General features: G+C 38.5%; 1 protein-coding gene across 6 annotated transcripts in view; it reads right to left on the reverse strand.

Moving 5' to 3' along the window:
• Positions 1–24,207, reverse strand: part of TTBK2 (tau tubulin kinase 2) — a 127,967-nt gene that overhangs the window by 17,712 nt on the left and 86,048 nt on the right. For 4 of the 6 annotated variants that reach the window (XM_058541373.1, XM_058541376.1, XM_058541377.1 and 1 more), the window contains 7 exons: positions 23,378–23,443; positions 20,275–20,367; positions 19,106–19,231; positions 8,160–8,317; positions 6,433–6,649; positions 2,709–2,920; positions 110–698 (listed from right to left, as the gene is read on the reverse strand). In XM_058541373.1, the coding sequence (XP_058397356.1) occupies positions 110–698; positions 2,709–2,920; positions 6,433–6,649; positions 8,160–8,317; positions 19,106–19,231; positions 20,275–20,367; positions 23,378–23,443 (1,461 nt within the window). The remainder of the gene's footprint in view (positions 1–109; positions 699–2,708; positions 2,921–6,432; positions 6,650–8,159; positions 8,318–19,105; positions 19,232–20,274; positions 20,368–23,377; positions 23,444–24,207) is intronic. The other 2 variants (XM_058541374.1, XM_058541375.1) reach the window with 2 other exon arrangements.

Below are 24,207 nucleotides of genomic sequence, written 5' to 3' on the forward strand. Positions count from 1 at the left end.
GCCAAACTCAGGCTTTTGCTAAAACAATCTTAGATGATCAACTGTTGGTCCTTTCTTAATAGCACCCTGAGGGGATAACAGAGAAAAATGACAGAAACAAATCTCTTACCGCTGTAAGGGGTCCTTCCGCTTGTGCCTCCATCGGACTTGTGGGTGTCACTGCAATAAACTGACTAGCAGCTCCAGCCTGGAGTTCTAGCCTGTCGGTATACTGTTCTGAAGCAGCAGTGGCAGGGCACTCCCCGCAAAGTGCTAAGATCACACCTGAGGTTTCCTTCTTTAAAGGATCATTTTCTGCCCAAGGACCCAATCGGAGCTTTTCATCTTGAGGTGATTCCTCCAGGACTTGAAGTACTTCGGGCTCCTCATCGGAAGGGCTTCCAGTTGTTTTATAGCCTAAAGCCTCATTTGTCCTAAAATCCCGAAGGTCCTGCTCCTTGTCCACAATCACCCATTCTTTGGAATCAAGCTCCTGCTTGCAGGAGCTCAGATTAACAGCTACAAATCCATTGCTGCCAATACCATCTGCCTGCTCAGGGGTGTTGGCAGAGGCAGGCTTGGAAGCATCTGGAAGATATTCTTCATCAAAGTGCCAGATGTGGTCAGTACGGGACAAAGCAGGAACACAAGGCTTATGAAGCAGAGCAGGGAGAATAGATTCTTTTCCTGTACTGGAATCTTTCTGCATTTTCTCCAGGCTTAAGAAAACAGAGAGAAGTTATTCTACTGTTCTCGGGAAATATTTATTACATAACCTATAAGCTCTATACAGAAGTAATATTCACACACAGACGAGAGACAAAAATATGAACAAAGCATAAGGAAAGTTTCACAGGTTGACAATGCCCTTCTCCACTTGTCATAATCCTGTTTTGGAAAATGGAGCCCATGGGAGGAGGACGTCTCTCCCGCTACAGAGCAGGAGAGAAGCCTAACTGGGTTGACTGTGTGATCCATCTCACCTCAGCTTTGCCAATTCAATCACACTGCTCTCTGCACTCTCTGAGGGGACTGAGGAACAACTTACCCAAGGGGCTTTTGCTTCACCAGAAGCCCTACAAAAGGAAATGAAGAAGCTAGTGTACATAAGGCAAATACTTTCTGCGTTTGTTTTGTCTTCAGAGATTTTCAGAGATGTATGTAAATATATACTCATTCAAGTAAATTCCTCCAAAGGCAGGGCTTTTAAGAAGAGAAGGTACTATACCTATTCAACCACACCCAGCCCACTATGCACATAGAGCTCTACATGTGGTGGTAGGGGGTGGTGATGGTGTTTTGGGGCAAGCTTCAGGATATATTTTCAGTTTTGTTGGATCAAAATGCAGTTGACATTGTATACAAATCCCTCTGCTGGCTGAGGGGCAGGCAGTAGTGTGACTGGTGGTATTTGGCTGCACTGGCTTCTGAGAACTGATCTCATCTGCAGGAAAGCACTTGAAGCAATAAACTTTTTCCTTAAGTTTGCAATTAGGTGCTTCAATTCCTTCAACTGTTCCCTATTCATTCTAGGTTCTGGCCTGAGTTCATTTTCTTGGATTACTTCTGTTCTCAACTCTGTCTTGTCTCTCAGCTCTCCCCTCAGCATAGACTTTCCTTTTAGTTCTATTCTTTTTCTTTTGTTAGACTAATTCTTTAACAAAGCAAGCTTTTATCCCTATTGCACTTTTATTTTTATTCCCAATTTTAGCCACAACTCAAAATGTTTACACACTGCCCTAACCCTAGTCCATCCTTTTGATCATATCAATATGTAGACACAGCTTACAACACATAGCTATGATACTTGAATGATTACCATGTGAGGAACAATACAGATATATAAAGGACTGTTTAAAATGGAAGCTAGATTGGACTAGCCCAGAAGTGGCTGAATTGTCTTTAGACACAGTAACGAATTTCTTAGTCAAATACATGGTCCTTCTAACCTAGTATTTCATTGCCAATGGCAGCCACCAGGGATGTACACTGAAGGGTGTGACTATTATTAAAGTCACTCAGGTCTTAATATTATTGAAGCCTTCTATAATTCATAAATGTATCTTAAATTCTTTTTTAAAGTTTAATTTCTGTCTTCTTATCGAAATTTGGAAATAAGGGGCCTTATATCCATGAACTACAAATAGTCATTACCTATGTATAGCTCTCTCAAGTTCCACCTTTCTTTCCCTTGAAGTAGATTATGAGCTCTCTCAAGTTCCATCTTTCCTTCTTTCTAGGTAGAATGATACACTTATTCATGTCTATTTTTTCCTATAGCACTTACTCATAGACAGCTTCATTAAATTGAATTGAACTGCCTGTCCCTTCTGTATAAATTACTTTTTACCCTCCTTCATGTACTCCCCTCCTTCCTGCCTAATACCATTTTTATCATGCCCTATCCAACTCTACACTGCATCTTCTCTATCCCAATAAAAGAAAAAATCACTTCAAAATGTTCATTTAACTTGTACCTAGTATTATGAAGTTACCAGATCCCACTGCTCAGATCTCAAAGCCAAAGGCTATGTTACAGAACTTTTAACAGTACTGGAAGACAATTCACATTAAGAATCAGGATGATAATTAAAAACATGCATGAAGAGGAAACCTTAATCAAATCAGTGCTACAAAAATGCAAGTATTTCTTACTTGACTTTATGTAATAGATATTAATAATAATAATAATAGTGTCTTAGTAGCTTTAAAAAAAAACTATTTTATACCAGGTCTCAAGAAACTTGTCAGTATCCGGCTTTGGCTCCAGTGTCAGACGTTTTTCCAGCTCAAAGCTGTGGATAGAACGTAACTTGCGCACCAACGGCACATCTCTGTCTGGCTGAGTAATCTCTGAGCGGACACGAATTGGCGAACCAAGGCTTGGAACATTCAGAATGCCATTTGCTTGACCATGGCTGTTCTCCTCTTCAGTAGCAACCTAGACGAAATATAACAGAAAACCATGAAAAGCATTCCAGTTAGTATATGTGGTAGGAATCACTGACGTCTTTCAAAATAACATAAGCAAATGATTGGGATGTCTTTTCAGAAGATTAGGATATTTGGGCTAGTTTACTTCATCACATACTTGTCTATTAACCCTTTATTAAATAAGTTTTCTTAATTTATTCTCAATTTCAGTAATGATTTGTTTTTTATATTTTTGGTACAAAGATAAACAGTCTAAAAATGTTTAACAACCTTGGCTTTTCGTATTATGTCTAACCAGATGCTTGTAGGACCCCATTCCACTAAACTAAAACTAAACCTAAAAAGGACATTTTCTTTGAGACTTAAGTGGTCTCACAAGAGGTAGGAGAGGTCACAAAGCCTGAATACCCTGTCTTGTGCCCTCTCTGAAAAAACAAACAAAACCAAGAGAACCTGGAGCTAGAACAATAAGGAGCTGGGTAAAGCAGAAGGAGCCTGAGCATGAGGCAGCCCAGAGGACTGGGGCTGCCTAAGGACAGATGCCTACAGCAGCACAATTATCAGAGAAATGAAACCTTACACCAGCAGTGGGGTGAGAGAGGGAAGTCTGGGATGTCTATTCTGATTAGAGACTTTCAAGAAGATACCCAATTTGTCTCAAATTGTGGGTTCACTCTGGCTACCAGCAGAAGCAGAAGACAATCTTCTCTGAAAGAAGATTTCCTCAATCCCCAACTTAGGTCTAGAAGACTCCCACCAATTATTAATTAACGAGTAAAACACTAAAGAGAGGCACACACATGAAAAGGCTTGCCACCATGACTAAGAGTCAGCAGAAATGATAATAATAATTTTAAAAAAAGATTAAAACTCCCGAAGACTTCAGAAAATCAAACTTGTTCAGATACATACTATAGAACAGCTATGCATAAAATGTTTAAATAAATAAAGGTCATGATCACAAATATCAACACAGGGTTATTTGGAATTAATGGATGAATTTAATATTAAATATTCAATTAAGTTAAACAGCAAATTAGCCATAAAAGGCCAAAGTTATTAATTAGTGAACTAGAAGACATAGCAAAAGAAATTACCTAGAATGAAGCAGAGCAAGATAAGAGAAGAAAAATACGAAAAAAGATATTAAGAGATATGACAGAAGAAAAAAAGGCATAATATAGGTTTAATTGGAGTCCCAGAAAGACAGAACAGAAAGAATGAAGAGGTGGCAATATTTAGGTAGAGAATGGCTGTATCTCTCCCAGAAGTGATACAAAACTTTGAGTCAAAAACTCTGGAAACATAAGATATCCCAGGCAGGATAAATAAAAACAAATACATGCCTAGACACATTGTAGCTGAAATGCAGAACACCAAAGACAAGGAGAAAAGCTAAAAAGTAGCTGAGGAGGGAGAAGGAAGGTGGGGAGGAATGATCATCTACCAAGAACAAAAAACCAGTTAGAATAACAACAGACTTCTGAACACCAATAATTGAAGCAAGAAGAAAAATAACTGTCAATCAAAAACTTTGAATCCATCATAAACTATCTTTAAAGAATGAACCTGAAATAAATACATTTACAGCTAAGTTAAAATTCAAAGAGTCCTCTACTGAAAGACCTCAAACTAACGCAACTTCTAAAGGAAATATTTCAGGAAGAAAGATGAGTCCAGGACTTCAAAAAATGCAAGAATATGTTAAACTTCCTTGAAAAACCCATATAAACATTATTTGCATAAAAGAACAATAATGCTAATAATCTGAGTAATTTTTTTTTAAGGGAAGGAATTAAAAAATAAAAGAAGGGGCCGGCCCCGTGGCTTAGAGGTCAAGTGCGTGCGCTCCACTGCTGGCGGCCCGGGTTCGGATCCCCAGCGCGCACCGATGCACTGCTTCTCCGGCCATGCTGAGGCTGCGTCCCACATACAGCAACTAGAAGGATGTGCAGCTGTGACATACAACTATCTACTGGGGCTCTGGGGGAAAAAAATAAATAAATAAAATTATAAAAAATAAAAGAGAACTAAACAGAGATTAAATAGTGATAATGAGTCAAAAACAGAAAACTAAAGTAATGGGGTCACCCCGGTGGTGTAGCGGTTAAGTTTGCGAGCTCAGCTTCAGCAGCCTGGGGTTCGCAGGTTCGGATCTTGGGCGTGGACTGACGCACCGCTTGTCAAGCCATGCTGTGGCAGTGTCCCAGACAAAGTAGAGGAAGATGGGCATGGATATTAGCCCAAGGCCAGTCTTCCTCAGCAAAAAAAGAGGAAGATTGGCATGGATGTTAGCTCAGGGCTAATCCTCCCCCACCCCCCCCAAAAAAAGGAAAACTAAAGTAATGAAGATCTATGTCAAGTGCCATTTCACCCTCTCACCTACACAGACACCCATATGGGCTGGCAACTGAGAATGTCACTAGAGATTTTTTACTTATAAGAACAGTTTGCTTCTGGTAGCATAAAGACAGCCACAGCCAACATTACAAAAAGCTGACACTGACTTCCTGACTCCTTTTCACTACTCATTCCTGATTACTATTAGTCCAGATAGTGCTTATTCAACAGCCAGACCACAGTGCAGCCTATCACATCCATGCAGAGAATGTTTTTGCAAATGACTCCCATGACCGAAAGTATATGTTATTTTTTCAAATTATATAGTTTAACAATATATTATATATTGTCCAAAGATAGGCCAAGCTCCTCAAAAGTGATGACAGAAGATTCTTTTCAAGATACAGTTCCCATTCATAAAGCATGACTAGCCAAATGTCTATCAATTATATTAACAGGCATGAGCCCAAAGTCTCATTTTACACCTATAAATTTAACCTCCTTCCCAACTAAACCTTTATGAAAACATGGGAAGCACCAAAAACTAACCGATTTGTAATTCACTGCCCCTCCAACCCATTTATCCTCATCTTATCTTCTATGAAAACAGAGTAACAAGGAATAGTATAGATCAAAGAGAAATTCTGGGATAATTTGCCCCCAGATTACTAAAAATTAACCATGTAATTCAGAAATCTGTATCTCTCCCCATACTTAGAGTAGACCTGTTTACAGTCCTAAAGAAAAAATCATGTCATTACTCAACATCCACTCTGTCAGCTCACGATCAGGTTGATACTTTCCACTTCCAATCCTCACATCTCCACCTCCATTTGAGACAGCTTTCAGAACAGGTACTCATAGCTCCATTGGTCCACACTAAATAAGGGGCCCAGAGTCTTACGGATGTCTCTTCTTTTATAGTCTCAGTGTCTAGTTATTTTTTAAAAATATCTTCATCTTTTCCACAAAATACAAGATGAAGATTAATGTTTGGTGTCCATACCTGAGTGTTATGGAAAAAATTGCCAAATATTGCAATTACAAATATATAAATAACTAGCAATACAATGTTCTATTTCTCATTCAAAACTGAGAATCATGATACTTTGCTACCGGAATAGAAGAAAAAGAATAAGCATATGGAAAGATATTATTTCCTATGAAAGAAATACGCACCTTACAGATCCCAAGCTTTATCTTGTTCCTGTTGGCATCCATCTCTTCCCAGACATCCTTCTCCTGGGGACGAGGGTGTCCCAGAGATCCAGGCAATTTATCTGGTGACACACCAACAGGGATGCCATTCTCCCCATCACTAAGCTGTTCATCTGGAAACACCTCATCTGTATTTTCTCGAAGCAAGTCTCCTGGGATGGGAGTGGCATTGGCAATTCTAAAAATGGGGTGAAAAAAGGGTAGAACTTAAAAAAACCAGAATCAAAAACTACTGAGACTATCCTACATTTTTTTTCTGGATTTAAATGATGAAGTCTATACATAATTAAGAGAGTAAAACAAAACCAAATCAAAAACCTTAGAAACATAGGCCATGCCCATTCTACAAACTAAAACTTCTACATTTTGATCAATAGAATTTTCAAGCTGATTTAAAAATACAAATCCTAATACAATAACTCACTGATTTAACAATCATTTTTTTTTGTTATAATTTTATTTATTTTTCCCCCAAAGCCCCAGTAGATAGTTGTATGTCATAGGTGCAGATCCTTCTAGTTGCTGTATGTGGGACGCGGCCTCAGCATGGCTGGAGAAGCAGTGCGTCGGTGCGCGCCCGGGATCCGAACCCAGGCCACCAGCAGCAGAGCGCACGCACTTAACCACTAAGCCACGGCGCCGGCCTTAACAATCACTTTATAATTTTATTTATTTATTTTTCCCCCAAAGCCCCAGTAGATAGTTGTATGTCATAGTTGCACATCCTTCTAGTTGCTGTATGTGGGACGCGGCCTCAGCATGGCCAGAGAAGCGGTGTGTCGGTGCGCACCCAGGATCTGAACCCAGGCCACCAGCAGCAGAGCGCATGCACTTAACCGCTAAGCCACGGGGCCGGCCCACAATCACTTTAAAAGTCAGAAACATTTGGTCTATTTTCCAAGAAGTCTTTGTCAATTTTAATATTTTATATTCTTTACCCATTTTTCTTAGAGAATAAGAAAAACTATAAATAGGAAAATGTTAAGTGTTATAATGATATAAGCAGGTATCAGATCAATCAGTTATATTTTTTTATTAGTGTGAAATGTGCATTTGCTTTTTCATTTAAAGACTTTATGGGGCCAGCCCGGTGGCGCAAGCAGTTAAGAGCGTGCGCTCCACTGCGGTGGCCCGGGGTTCACCGGTTCGGATCCCGGGTGCGCACGACGCAACGCTTGGCAAGCCATGCTGTGGCAGTGTCCCATATAAAGTGGAGGAAGATGGGCACAGATGTTAGCCCAGGGCCAGTCTTCCTCAGCATAAACAGGAGGATTGGCATGGATGTTAGGTCAGGGCTGATCTTCCTCAAAAAAAAAAAAGTTTGTTCCAAGTTTGTTCCCACTAAACTTAAGCACAGTAGAGTTAGATATAATTGTGATTTATTCTTTCCAGGGTCCCATATTCTTTAGAAGTAAATGCAACAAATGCCCCTTCTCATTTTGAAGAAAACCCACTGTAAATCTGACATCGACAAGTCACACAAGCTCTAAGCTCCCATTTCACAGAATGATCTATGAGTACTTGCTAGGAAAAGTAAATTCAAACAAACGCATATATAAGAGCAATTTTATATCAAGGAAATCCATGGCCTTTCCCTTATGTCCTAGCATTTGGTCATATGAGGGAATCCGGATAAAACAAAAGACATTTCTGCTAAGATACTGCTAAATGATCTGCTTCGGACATACCCGATTGCCGCAGGGGTCAAGCGGGTGTGCAACTGAGGGGTGGTAGAAGTAGTGGTGGTTGTTAGGGAGCCATCAGTTCCAGTCTTCTCCCAGTCAAAAGGGTCACTCTCAATTACTCCAAAGGTCTTGATGCTGTTGTCAAACACGGATGTAAGAAGCTAAACCACAAAGAAAAAAACTAGAGTGAGCCAACTGCAAACACAGTCACTTTATTCTATGAGAGAAAGCACCCCAGACTCATAAGTCAGCTTTGCAGTATGATTTTTTTTTAAGAAAACCTGATGGTATAATAGCAGAATTTGAGTAAGGACTGTATGTGGGTAATGATATTGAATTAATATTGATTTTTTTTCAGTTGAGGTACTGGTTTGTACTTATGTAGGAGAATGTCTTTGTTCTTGGAATATACACAATGAAGCATCAGATCTAAAACTTAATTTTCAGGGCCCACCCCGTGGCTTAGTGGTTAAGTGCGCGTGCTCCGCTGCTGGTGGCCCAGGTTCAGATCCTGGGCGCACACCGACACACCGCTTCTCCGGCTATGCTGAGGCAGCGCCCACAAACAGCAACTAGATGGATGTGCAACTATGACATACAGCTATCTACTGGGGCTTTGGGGAAAAAAAAAAAGGAGGAGGATTGGCAATAGATGTTAGCTCAGGGCTGGTCTTCCTCAGCAAAAAAAGGAGGATTAGCATGGATGTTATTAGCTCAGGGCTGATCTTCCTCACAAAAATAAATAAATAAATAAAACTTAACTTTCAGATGGTTTGGCAAAAGGAAATGTGTTCTATGTGCATCTGTGTATTCAGTTTCAACCATCTATGTGATCATTTTTTTGTCAAAAAGCATTTTTATATAGCTCAACTTAAATAAGTGAACAGTGTTAATAATTGGTATATCTAAGGTAAGGGGTATACAGAAGTTCACTACGCTTTCTTCCAATTTTTTTGTGGATTTGAAAAGTTCTTAAACTATATATATGTGTATATACACACAAATGTCAAAAAGAAATCTGCCCTATTATTTGATTTACATTATATATAATTTCATTTTTTGTCTTTAAATTCCAAAAGTCTGATGTGATCTTCAGAAAGATCTCACAAAGACCTTCTTTACTATTTCTGAGAATGCACTACTTTCAATTTTACGATTATAGCTTCATTCTCTCCTCATCATTTCTCTTACTTTGTTAGTATCCTATCCTCAGAGATTTGTCTTGTACATTTCCCACTCCAGACCTGAAATCAGCAGTTCTTCATTGGAGGATTCTGCGAAGGTCTGTTTTAGGCTTTAATAAGATTACTCTGGCTATGAAGTGGAGAATAGATGCCATAATCAGGGATGGGGAAGAAGGTGCTAGGAACAGATGACCAGTTAGGAGGCTACTGTCAGTTGAACCAGCGTGGTAACAGTGGACACGATAAGAAGTGTTAGGATTTGGACAGTGGACATGATAAGAAGTGTTAGGATTTGGACATAATTTGTAGAGCCAACAGAACTTGCTGATGGATTAGATGAAAGCTGTGAGAGTAAAGAAAAAATAAAGAATAATTTAGATTTCTGTCCTGAGCCACTGGGTAAATGGTAGTGCCACTTACTGAGATGGAAAGCAGTGAGTTTGAGGATTGGGATATTGAAAGTTTTACGGAGTTTAGGAAGGAAGAGGGAATACAGATACAAATTTGAGAGTTATCAGCATAGATATTAATAGGGATTATTTAAAGCCATAGGACTGGATGATATCATCTAAGGAGAGCAGGTAGCAAAGAGGTCCAAGGGGTTAAGGCCTAGGGCACTCCAACATTTGGATGGAAAGAAGAGAAGGAATCAGCAAATGAAACCAAGGAGTGGCCAAAGAGGTCGGAAAACCAAGTGTGTGGTGTTCTAGACACCAAGTGAAAAAATCATCTCAACAAGGAGATGGTCAAATGCCATCAATTGTAAATTCATAGTTATTTCTGATTATTTAATTGATTTCTCTCTCTCTTTCACCCCGACTGTAAGCTCCAAGAGGTCGGTATACATGTAATCTTGCTTATCACCGTACCTAACACAGTGCCTTCTATATAATAGTGTGATATTGTGATTTATAACAAACACATATTTATTATAAATATAACATCATTCAGATGACCCAAATATATTTCTCACACATATTTGATCTTTGGTTCCTGGCTCACAGCACCCAAAACCCTTGGAATTTCCTGAGAAATAAGAGCAATGGGAGCATCTTTTGTTATAGTATTTGTCTCTAGTCCTCACTTCCTGAAATCACTTCAGAACCATCAAGTTGAAATGGGTGTCTTGTTATTCACAACAAGCCCCTTTCTACCACAAGTGAGTTTATGTTAATGAGGTGACTTTTGGAAAGCATCTAAAGATAGAGGCTGGTCACCAGAGGAACCAACCATGTGATCAGAGGGTTGGAACTTTCTCCTATCTCCCTGGTGTCCAGGAGAGGGGAGAGGGGCTAAGGTTGACTCAATCACCACAGTCAATGATTTAATTAATCACACCTATGTAGTGAAGCCTCCATAAAAACCCAAAATGATGGGTTAGGAGAGCTTCTGGATTGGCGAACACGTGGAGGTGCTGAGCAAGTGGCGCCCTCAGAGAGGCATGGAAGCTCTGCACCCTTTCCCCATACTCTGCCCTACACATTTCTTCCATCTGGCTGTTTCTGAGCTATATCCTTTGTAATAAACTGGTAATCTCGTGGAAAACTGGCTTCTCAAGTCTTGTGAACCGCTCTAGCAAATTAAGCAAACCCAAAGAGGTGGTCCTGGGAACTTCTGATTTATAGCCAGTTGGTCAGAAGTACAGGTGACAACCAGGAATCTGGTATCTGAAGTAGAGAGCAGTCTTGTGGGACTGAGTCCTTAACCTGTGGAATCTGATGCTATCTATCTCTGGGTAGATAGTGTCAGAATTGAGTTGAATTGTTTAGGACACCCAACTAGTGTGAGAGAATTGCTTGGCAGTGTAGGGGGAAAAAAACCCATGTTGGAATTGGGGGTACAGAACCCTTAAACAGTTACTCTAAAAACAGTTCAAGAATAAATGTTTATTTGTAATAATATTTAACTGAAAGATTCACACGACCTTACCTTTCATTTAAGTCCCAAAGAAAAAATAACAAATGTACAAAAGAAAACTAAAAAGATAAAAGGAATTGGAAAAGTCATAGTTATAAAACCTTGCAATTTTTATTTTGGTCATACTTTTGTTGACATAAGTTACCTATGTTATAGCTTAGACTCCTCCAAATTGTCAGAGGTAGAAAACAAAAAGGAGGAAAGGAAGATGGATTGAGACCCAGCATATGGGAACTGAAGCGGCAGACCTTAGATCTCTCTCCTAACTCTGGAAATTGAGCTTCTCATAGGTTCTCACAGAGCGAGATGCATGCTTCCTGAAAGGTGGAGTCTCTGTCCTTGCTGTGTGAGCCCTTAGATCGCTACTGCTAAATCCTCTGACTGTAGTGGGCTGTGATATGGATGATCCTAAACTGCTTTTATGCCAGATGTCCTTTTACCATGGAATTATTTTCTTACATTTATCACAGTATTGTATGTCTTAGAAAATGTAGCATATGCCACTGGGTCTCAAATAGGAAACAGTTTATTACTATGATGGTGACACTAGAGACCAGTAGCGGAGGCAGAAGGACAGGGGCACAAAACAAAGAAAAAGAAGGAAAGCTGAAAGCATGGAGGCACTAAAGGCACCCTAGTGGGAACAAATGATCAGACTAGGTAGAGCTCTGCAGATACTTCAAAGAGCAAAACATTTCGAATGTAGCAAAATAATTTTCTAATTCAGGACCAGGGTGGCTCTAAATCCTAAACTTCAACAGATTGGGATAGTAGAAACAGGACAAGTCAAGTACTCATTTTTTTTTTTTTGTAACTGAATTCATTATATCACTTTTGGCTAAAATAAATAATAAAATCAGAAAACTCCACTTCAGTTACTCATTCAAATAGATTCGAGAACAATACAAATTAGTCACCTTATAAATGATATATATAAATCATATATACATAAAACTTATGGTCCTCATCCTTTTTTATGGGGTATCATCCCCCAATACCACTGAAGAATAAAACACTTTCTAATCAGAACAGGATTAGAAACTGTGGCAGTAATTCTCAAACTGAAAAGGAAGCAGAACAAAATCTGAAAAAACCTTCCAGAGATTGTGATACTTCCCTCTAAGAAGGCATGTCTCGTGTCTCTCTATCGAGAATCACTGGAAATCTAGTACATATCTGACTCCCTTACTTCTTTTACTTAATAATGTATTCTTAGAAAATATAAACTTATCTAAAGAGTCCAGGTTTCTCAAATTAGGGTAACATCCCCCCAGAGACGCAGTCACATGCCAGAGAGAGTTTAAAGTCACCTGATAACTGAGGCACAGCTTCCTGAAAATTTTTACTCAGAGGTAAGACATTTAATATGATACTTTATAACACAAGGAACACAAAAAAGTTAGAAAGCAAAATTCACATGAACCTTTAAGAGAAATCAAGAGAATGCCAAGAAATTTTGGACTTATGGCTAACACTTTAAGACTGTTCCCAGACCTCTTGAGAAACATGCTCATACTTTGCTGCAACAGGAGAACTTGGTGAAACAGTGTGAGAAACACTAGAAGCATAATATCAGGAAGGTGAATCTTCCTTGGATGGAAGTAGGGCAGTGGAGGAGGTTGGGGGAAGGGGACTTTGGGGAAAGGAGAAAGAAAAGAGGAGGGAGGAACCGAGAAAGGTCTGGACAGACAACAATGCAATATAACTTTTTATTTGACTACTATTGTGGATTATTTATGTCAATTTCCCTTCGACTTGCACTTACGAATAAGAGACAGTTTGATTTTTTTAAGCCAAATTCTAAGAGGATATACAATAAAATGATTTTTCTAAAGCAAACTATTCAAAACACAAAAAAGTAATCAGGTATTACATCTAGGTAATGAGATTCTGAACAATTTGGATTTTCTACTTTTCTGTAATTTCTAAACTTTTATAATGACTATGTATTTCTTTTAATAATGAGAAAAAATTTAACCGACAAAAATGTATTATCTAAAATAAATTGATTGTATATCTAAACATGTATAGTCCACAAAAATGCCTGCTGCTAGCTCCCACCACCTGGAATACCCTTATTCTTTATAGCAATCAGTCATCTTACATAGACATAAGGCCTTAGGGAAGCACCCCTTCTCTTATCCTTAGCACAAATGCAATCAATAGCTTATCATATTTATCTCCATATGAAATCCCAGTTTGCCCTTCCAAAGAGAACGTAGACAAAGTCCAGTCTTTGCAAAAACAAATATTATTTGTAATGTGATATTGAGGACTCACTGAGAATCCTGATTCCTGAATTCTCAGTTAATAAATAGTAAGTTAATGGATCAATAAAGCCCTTAACCAGCAGAGCACAATGACAATGGTGGCTTGACTGATTCAAAGATAGATTATTTACTGCAAAAGAAATTGCCTCACTTCAGTGATAAGTAGATGCAATAGAGGGAAAGAAATGCCCATGTTCTAGATTTCTCTCCTTTTCCAGGGGATTTTTAGCAGCACTGGTAGAGGGAAACAACAACCTTTGGAGAACAGAACCAGAAAAAGAGATGAAATAAAGAGAATTAGTTGAAGAAGCTGCAGGGTTTTCACTGTTTTCACCATCGATATCAAGATACTAGGGCAACTCAGGAGTGCCCCCTGGTCAGCTGCCCCAGGGGACCTGAGGCAGTGAGAGGCAGCATGGTTGTTCAGCCAACAGTGCTCAGTCAGCCTACAACGTAAACCAGCAATGTAGTAAGCTTCTTGATGCCTCCTAACAAGGTCAGTGAAAAAGGTAAGCAGCATTTCTTTTTTGCCTTAACAGGACAAAGCAGCGTAAAGGAAACAGAAAGAAGTTCTAGTAACACAGAAGTAACAGAACATAAGAATGAAGAAAGAGAAGTGAGATAATTACAAGCAAATGCACTGTCACCGAGGTACATGATGCTTTACAATTTACAAAACAGTCTCACAATTCTCATTAAAATCTTAACAACAACACTGGGGGGGTAGATACTTGCAACATTTCACAGACAAGAAAGCAGGTTCTGAAAGGTCATACAAATGGTGCGTAGAAAAGCATCGACTGACACAGGTCTTTTAAGTGCAGCAGAGCTACTTCCAATACAGAAGAGGTGTGGCCAGTCAGCAGGCAAGGCAAAAACAGCGTATAGTTGAAATTATCCTTGAAAGTCCCTTAAAATGTCCCTAAAGTATAGAACAGTAGTTGCACGAGGTACAACATAGCTAGTTTTTCCTCCAGCATTGGGAGAGACTTCTATTTCTTCAGATGAATGTGAATGAAGTAAGCTGGCTGAATGTAGGGGTTATATTGTATCAAAAAAATGACTGTTCTTTTAGATGTAAGAAGCACACTCAGTGCAGCCTGATTCTGGATGACTGGACTGCTGTTAGTGAGAGAAAGACTGAGGGAACAGCAGATTCACAAGGGCACTGGGCTATCACCCTCACCATAGTGCATGACTAACTGAGCCAAAGGGCAGGCAGAATCATAGTTAAAAATTTTCTATCTCCTACATATACAGCTGAATTTAAGTGAGTCAAGTAAACACAGATGTTCTATAACTCTACTGTATTCTATAGCTACATTGAATACCCATTCGTTGATTCACACATACAGTGAACGTCTACCGTCCTGGGGGCTAGGAATGCAAAGGTGAACAAAACACATTCTTGTCTTCAGAGTTTACAATCAACTGAAGCAATAATTAGATTAAGCAGATTTAATTCAATTTGGCAAATTTTTCTTAAATGCCTATCATTGTGCTAATTACTTGAGGAAACTGAAATAAATGTACAAGGGCCTGGCTCTAAAGGAATTTATCTAGTAAAGACACAAAAACAAAGTACTGCTACAAGAGCTTAGCAGAAGAAATCACTCCTGTCTGGAAGGAATCAGAGGAGATTGTGGAGAAGCTGGCACGTGAGGTGGGCTTCAATTTCACAAGACAAGCAGTGCTATGAAACACAGGCATTCCAGGCAGAGCATGCTGGGAGAAGGGCTGGTGGTCCCACTTAACTGCTTTGAGGGGTCCAATATAGCTGAATCACATAAGTATGATGGGGAATGAAAGGAGATAATTAAAAGAGGGTAGAGCAAGATTTCATCCACTTCTCTCCATCTCCACTGGTTATATCCAAGTCAAGCCCATCTTTATTCCTTGTCTTCTGCCACCAAGGGAAGACTCTTTCAGCCTCCCTTGCAGTTAGAATTGGGCCGCTGTGAATGAGTTCTGGCCACAGGGGTATATGCCAAAGTGTTTAGGTCATTTCTAGGTCTGGTCATAAAATCCCTAAGCCATCATCCATACTTGCTCTTCCCCTTCCCGATGACTGCAAAGGCCAGGTATTAATGACAGCAATGTCAAATATGGGTGGAGCCTGGATGTTCAAGTTACCACTTGAGACTTGCCTAGCAGAGCTGCCCAACTTAACTACTACTTAGAGCCATTTTAGGATTCCCTGATTCTAATAACATCTGGGTTCAATTTTTCAGAGGGCATGGATGAGCTGCTTGTGAAGCAAACAAGTAAGAGGTTGAGGTAGAAAATAAAAAGGGGAAACCTCCCATAAAATAGGGGGTCAGGGAAGGTCTCTGTCCAAAGCTGCCATTTAAGCCAAGCCCTAAAAATGGGACTGTATTGGCCATGTGAAGAGAAAAATAAGAGGAAAAATGTTATAAGCAAAAGGAAGAACTTGTGCACAGGCTCTGACGCAAGAAAGAAACAGAAAGAAGACAAGTGGCCAGGACATAGTAAACGAGAGAAGAGAGGGGTCTGAGATGAGACTGGAAAGAAAGGCAGAGACCAGATGACACAGGGCCCTGTATGCCTTGCTAAAGGAGTTTGGATTGTATTCTAAGTACAACAGGAAAGCCTTGGAAGTCTAATAAGTAGGAGCATGGTGATCCAGTTTGTGTTTTAAGAGGATTACTTTTGCAGTTGTGTGCATGCAAATTGGACAGAGGAAAATTAGAGACTACTTATGAAGGTATTGAGATAAGCTCTGTATGTCTGTGTGTGTGTGTGTAGATCTATGCAATTTTATCACCTGAGGAGATTCACAGTCCAGCACATTTTTGTCTCTTAGAGTTGCTATACTCTTTCAGAATCTAATAACGAAAACAATATTCATAATAAGATATTTGCTTTAATCTTGGCTATAATCCTGACATCTTCACTTTTAGTTTAACAGACAGAAAATAGTATTTATACACTTATGAGCTGATTTTTCTTACATTTTCTGAGTAGCAGACTATTAGACAATTCAATCCAATTTTCCTAACATTTGTTAAAAATTTAGGTGCCAGGCACAGTATCCACAATTTAGTGGATAAAAAACTAAGACATGGTTGTACCTCCAGGATTTAAAAGCCAGCTGAGAAGACAGACTCATACATAAATACGACGTACTGATAAACTTGAAAGCAGTTTCCCAAAGCATCATAACATTTTCCAAAAGCAAGTGTCAGCCTTTATTCCAATTGAGACATGCATAAAAGATGCCTAGTAAAGAGCAAAACAGCTCTTCTCTCTAGGTCTACACCTGCTGTCAGAGAGAGCACAAGCAGGCTACTGGATGAGGTGTTGGCCACACGCAAATTTGTTAAGATAATAATGTTCTTTGGCAAGAAACTCTGATTTTTAAAGACTCACACAACATAGACATTTGAAGTGAAAGTGGCTTTGTTAAAACAGCCTCATTTAACACTTTGATTACAAAATATATTCACTTTGGTCTTGACTCAGAATATACAAAGTTGGAGATATATTGTTATTTGACCTTTAGATGTAGCTAGGGAAGCAGTTATGCTAAATACTGATATACTTTTTGCTTGTTGCTGGAGGCGATCTGTTGTTTTTAACTACACTGGTTGTCCAATGAGGAATTTAAAATTTTGGAAGAACAGTAATTAAACTCAAATTCAGGAACAAATTCCAAACAGTAAAATTAACCATATGGACAGCATTGGTTCAGAAGAGCATTTAGATTCAAAGTAGTATAATTTTTATCAAAATGAAGACCTCAGCAGGGCTCTGTGAGGGAAGCAAGGGACAGAAACCGCAAAGATCAGACCTTTTTGGAACCTGATGTCACACTGATATTAGTCATCAGAACACACCACTCACTTACACTAATATCTTTTTCCCAATTATCCTTCTCCCGTCCACCTGCCCTCTGCTCCTGCTCACTGCTTATGAAAGATCAGAGAGCAAGAAAGAACCAGATTATTTAGAGATTCTGGGAAACAAAGAAAATGTTATGTCTGCTCTCTGTCTTCCAGAAATAGGAAAATTATTACACTTTGTTTTGTTATTAGGTGACAGAAACACAGAGAAGCCCCTAAGAGAATGTCCAAATGAAAAACCTGAGAATAGTAATTTGTTAATTTAAATTAATTATAGGTCTAAGTTTCAAACTTTAGTCAGTGAATATGATAGTCTTCTTTAGATTGTAGACATAACTAAGCAGAGAATTTTTGTGACATTTTCTAGCTCCTCCTGAATCTAGTCATACAGGTATAATTTCATTATTTTATTTTATTTATTTTTTCCTGAGGAAGATTTGCCCTGAGCTAACACCTGTTGCCAATCTTTCTCTTTTTTTTTTTCTTTGCTTGAGGAAGATTAGCCCTGAGCTAACATCTGTGCCAGTCTTCCTCTATTTTGTATGTGGGATGTCCCCACAGCATGCCTTGATGAGTGGTGTAGGTCTGTGCCTGGGATCCAAACCCACGAACCAAGCCTGCTGAAGTGGAGCATGCCGAACTTAACCACTACACCATGGGGCCACCCCCAAATTTCACTATTTTATTGCAAGTAATGTGAACTTCTCTGCATTTCAGAAAATATATATAAAATGTAAATATAAGAACATGTTCCAAAGTGACGTGTTTAGTAGACTGTATATATTGTTCATAACACAAATAACCATATAAAAGACAAGCTCATCCACTTAAGATCTCTAAGGACCCAAAGTTTTACGTTGCCTCTCTGCTTTATATCCTGTTTATATCTTATATAAAAGTTGCAACTTCACACAGAAATAGTAATTATATGCAAATAAGTTCGCTGTGCTGTAGACAGTCTAAGTCTTTTGACTGGGCAACAATGACAACACTTAAGAATGTAAAACTTCCATTAACAGGCAATAAAGTCTATGTGTTTTGCTTTGTAGATAAAAATGATATACTAACATATTATTATTATTAATCTACGTGTGGCTTCATTTATGTTTTCAGTGGTAATGATTATTTTGCAATAAGCTTTAACCAAGTTCTCCCTGAGAGCAACAGAATCTTCTGAAATACAGCTGGTTGGGGTTAAGGATGCAATTTGTGGTAAACCTAGTCAACCGATATAAGGCCTCATTAACTAATGCTCTAAGGAAATAATTCAGTGACCACAGACAAAATGGAGCCAATAATCTTCACTGCCTGATGTCCCATAGCACATTAACACATGATATGCAGCCCTTAAGCCCTCAACGGATACAGTACCTAGTTGGACATTTCCTTCTGGTCAACAAATTATCTATAGGATTTATATAACTTGAACTATCAGCAGTTCTGTACACCAGATGAATCACAGCAGGAACAGTAAAATCTGTTACATGATGAACAAACTAAAACTCTAATGAAGTACGTTCATCCGGAAGGGAGCAAACACACACACACAGAGACACTGTCATCATCAGTTAATGTCACCATATTTCTCAGAATGTACTAAAATAGTATTATTCTAGGGACCTCCCATATTCATTTATAGTACCCTCAAAGCTACAATGAGTGAAAACCCATTAAACGAGAGAGAATTAACCCACAGAACTCACAAAGACAATTACCTGGTAGTCTGGTTTTGTAAAATAATCTAAAGAAGAGATGTGGTCCAGAAAGATGCTGAATTCCGGAGGGAGATGTTTCAACATAAGCCTGTGGTCATATCTCTCCTTAATAGAGCCCACTTGCTCCTGGGAAGTAAAGAGAAAAGGAACCAGTCAATTTCTCTTGGCAGCTACACATTAAAAACCTCTCAGTAACAGTCTCAAGGGCATGTACTAGGGAATGAGATACCGGGTAATTAAGTATAAAGCAAGAACTGAACTCTTAATCACAGCTTAATGTACATTGCTTTAAAGGGGAGGAGAAAACCGTAATGCAGAACCAAAAGGGTGAGTCAGACTTCTGCATCAGTGAAGCCCCCCGCAAAACAAGAGTTGATCTTAAATCTGGTCTCCTTTTATCAACACGTGTTCACAATTTTCCACTCAAATAATACTATGTGACAATTAAAAGTTAAAGCTCAATTGACTTACAAAAAAGAAAAAGAGAGAATTAGTGAAAATAAAAGCTAAGAGACAGAGCTGGAAATCAAATCAGAAGTGATGATTATGAAGCAAGGAGATTTGAATGGCACAGGGATTGGACTGTACTGGATTCTGTGGTGTACACTCCAGACCTCCCTGAGGACCAAGCCATTCATTTCATCAACTATGACCCTCCCCCCAAGAATTGCTCTTGGCCAAAGGGAGCTGCTTGACCAAGTTTATGTCCCTTCCCCGGGGAGAGAACACATCCAATGGACTGATCATTGCAGGGGTACAAAGGTTCAATCCCCTTGCCTCCATTAGGGACATCTCTAAAAGGATAGCCCAGCTTCAGAGCTCCCTGCAAGTTGGCTGAAGCTACTGTTGCACCTCCATCACAGTTTGATTCCTCCCTTTGCCCAGTCCTGTTTCCCTTTGCTGCTCAATAAACTGCCTACAACCAAAAAAAAAAAAAAAAGTGATGATTGTACCTAAATTAGTGTCTCTTCTCTGTGTACATAGAAAAAGTGATACCATAAATTAGATCTCTAATATCAGCTCATAGAAAAATATACATATTGGGATACAGTGAAAGTGCTTGTAAATTTTAATTCTTATATATAAGCATATTCTCAACAAAAATGCCTACCTAGGAGAAATTTTTATTCCTTCCCCTACCACAACTGAGATTTCCATTTCCAAAATACCTTGTCTTTTATTTTTCTCCAAGGCAGCTGACCAACCACAAATTCCACCAACATGTAGAATAAGGACCAAAGGTCATCATGTCTTCCCATTTCCTTCATAAGCAAAACAGAATTCAGTCACATTAGATTACCACTTCTTGTGAGTATACTACATTCTCTAAGGCCTAACCACTGTGTTTCATCTTATTAGGCCTAAAAATTTTAATGTAGTTCCATAAAATTGTCTGGTAAATATATCTATACATCTACATATAGCTATATAGCAATCCACATGGCAGAAGAGATACAACTGGAAAGTTTTTTGATACAAAGAACACCCCAAAACCCAGAAATTCTGGAAATAACATAATTAACAGCCCATTAATTAATAAATGAGTTTATTAAGAGAAAATGGTTGCCAAGGGCTAGGGGAAAGAGGGAGGGAGAATTAGTGTTTAGTGGACACAGAATTTCAGAGTTGCAAAATGAAAAAGTTCTAGAAATCTGTTGCACAATAATGTGAATATACTTAGCACTATTGAATTCTACACTTAAAAATGGTTAAGGGCCGGCCCCGTGGCTTAGTGGTTAAGTGCGCGCGCTCCGATACTGGCGGCCCGGGTTCGGATCCCGGGCGCGCACCAACGCACCGCTTGTCCGGCCATGCTGAGGCCGCGTCCCACATACAGCAACTAGAAGGATGTGCAACTGTGACGTACAACTATCTACTGGGGCTTTGGGGAAAAAAAAAGGAGGAGGATTGGCAATAGATGTTAGCTCAGAGCCGGTCTTCCTCAGCAAAAAAGAGGAGGATTAGCACGGATGTTAGCTCAGGGCTGATCTTCCTCACAAAAAAAAAAAAAAAAAGGGTTAAGATGGTAAATTTAATGTTATGTGGTTTTTACCACAATAAAAAAAAAAAAAAGTAAAGAAATCCTAAGAACCAAAATTAAAATAAAGCTGGAAATAAGAGAAGCAAGCTGATGCTGAAGCTTTGGCTTTGGCTGTTTAAAGGGCATCTGTCATACGTTTTATCAACCACGGTTTTATCAATCAGGAAGGGGATAGGTATAAAAGCACTGAGCCTACACAAGATAGGAATTGTAACTAAGACACCTCCCTCCAACCCTCGCACCATATAGCTAGGACCCTCAAAGGGCTATCTTTAGTACAATAAGGTCTAACACACATCAACTTGGAGATATGAAAAAAAAAGGTATACAGAGAAAGGGAAAGAGGCAATGTTTAAAGAAGTAATATCTGAGAATCTTCCAGAACTGATGAAACACACGAATGTTCAGATTTTGGAAGCACAACAAATCCCAAACATAATAAATATAAAGAAATCCACCTAGGCATATTTGAACGTATCTGCAGGACACTAAAGACAAAGAGAAGGTATCAAAAGTAGTCAAAGAAAAAGGACAAATTAAATACACAGTAACACAAAGTAACCACAATTAAATGGACAAAGATCTTCTCAATAGCAACCACAGAACCAAAAGAAAGTAAAATAATTTCTTCCAAGTATTGAGATAAAACAAATATTAACAAAAGATTAAATTGTAACACAACAAACAAAGTGAACAGAATTCAAGTGTTTTGAAGTCCTTGTATGGTTTGGGAACGTTAAAAGTTTAAGATTAAAGCACCAAAACATAGAAATGGAGTGTATTATGTTTAAAAATTATCAAATCAGGGTCACAAAGCATGGAAGAAAGACGTACATTAGAATTATCTGGGAAATCTTTTTAAATTAGACAAGTTTCTCTGAAGGTTCCACTAGTTGCCCTCCTGCGTCACCACATAAACTGACAATAGTTGTTGTGAAGCTGTCTTACAGTGTAAAACATTCTACTCCTCAGGTGTGCTGGGAGCAGAAAACAAGGGTAAGAACCACTGCTATACACTATCAAATTCCTCTACCAAGGTTAGATGAATAACAAATAATAAGCAGGTTAACAGAGTAATGGTTAGAGCACTCTATGCTGAAGAGGCTTTTAGAAGAAATCTCTACTCTTGAAATTAAAAAAAATAAAAATATATAATCTCTTTCTAGTAGCTATTTTGGAAATGCTTATGTAGATATTATGATCTCTGAAAATGTTTATGCTTACCTCAAAAAGAATGTCCTATTTCAAAGATTCCAATGTTGACATAATTCTTTAATAGAATTAATTAGAAAGCCTAGTACTTCCATAAAATAAAGCAATACTGAATCAAACCAAATGAGTTAAAATGCTTGGCAGAGTGCTAACAATGATAGAAACATTTTTCCTATTTTCAATTTATAATCTTACCATAAGAAATCAAATTAACTATAGCACAGCATATAAGACTACAGCATACTCTTCCTATTATATTTAGCACTGGTCAAATTTTCATTAAAGGAATTTTGGCTTCACAGAATAATAAGGTAATAAAAGATCAAGAAAAGATTTATCTTTATTTTATCAAGGAATCACTTGTTAAATTTCTCAACTCCATCCAAACAAGTTCAAGAATTGAAAATCCATAAAATAACCACCTTTCTCACTCATAATTAAGGTTGAAGATGATAAAAAAAAATCAGAGCAGAACAAAAGGACCAAAGTGAAAAAAGAGAGAGAGAGAAATTTAAAAAATTTAACCCAACAGGAAAGGTATAATTTACTAGGATGAAAATTTACAAGTTGTCTGAACTTCAGATCCTCATGCAAACAAAAGATTTGATGGAGAGGGGTATCACAGACTAGATGTATATTACAGATAAAATGATGACTCTTACACTTCATTAGATATTGATAGTATTATATTCCCAAATAACTTCTTGAGATAGAATACAGATGTTTTATTTCTTCAAAATTCTATATCAAATTAATACTTATACCTAATTAAGGACACAAGATTCCCCATAGACATATATATATTTAGCTATTACCTTTTCTGGCAAATCCAATTTTATTTTCTATGCAACTGCACACATCTGTTATCCACTATACACTTTACCATGCATTAGTATTACTAACAACTTTCCCTCTGCTCCCAAGCACTTTCCACACCTATGTCCTCTAACGTAAAGAAGTCAATCTGATTTAAGCCATCAGCATGCTTATGCAGATATGACTCTAGTGCAGATACCTACCCTGTTCCGATGAGCATTGACTGATGCATAACGAACTGTCCCTCGAAATCCTGCCACAGCTCGAGGCTACAACAAAACCAAGCAAAGAATAAACGAGCTTCAAATAGCAAAAGATTCAGCACACCTGAGCCCATGAAGTAGATGGGAGAAACATATGCATTACTATCACAATAAAACACTATTTAAATATCTAACTTTTTTGTGTGAAATTATAGAAAATTAAAGAGAATATCTCTAAATCATGTTAAAAAACCATCAGTAACATTTTAGCCATCACTGAGTCCTGTCTTTTTCTATCTACATTTTTTTTATTTATTTATTTTTATAATTTTATTTATTTATTTTTCCCCCAAAGCCCCAGTAGCTAGTTGTATGTCATAGCTGCACATCCTTCTAGTTGCTGTATGTGGGACACGGCCTCAGCACGGCCAGAGAAGCAGTGCGTCGGTGCGCGCCCGGGATCCAAACCTGGGCCGCCAGTAGCGGAGCGCGCGCACTTAACCGGCAAGCCACGGGGCCGGCCCTCTATCTACATTTTAAAATAGCATTTATGACAAACTCTGTACATGAGAAAACATTAAATGCTTTCACATACCCAGAATCATGCCAAGCATCATAGTATATCCATTAATATTCAGGCTCTGGTTGCAAATAAGTATATTAAGACCGTGAGGAATCTCTAAGTAATCTAAGATGCCAACCTCCTTGTGTCTTGGCTATTTCATCCAAACTCAATTCAAAGATGGTGGCAACTTGTATCTCTCCCTATGTATGCAATTCATATATTTATAAATTAAAGTTATTGGGTACTTATTATGTGCCAGGTATTG

Source organism: Diceros bicornis, chromosome 5 (genome assembly GCF_020826845.1).
Source record: "Diceros bicornis minor isolate mBicDic1 chromosome 5, mDicBic1.mat.cur, whole genome shotgun sequence".
Classification (NCBI taxonomy): domain Eukaryota; kingdom Metazoa; phylum Chordata; class Mammalia; order Perissodactyla; family Rhinocerotidae; genus Diceros; species Diceros bicornis.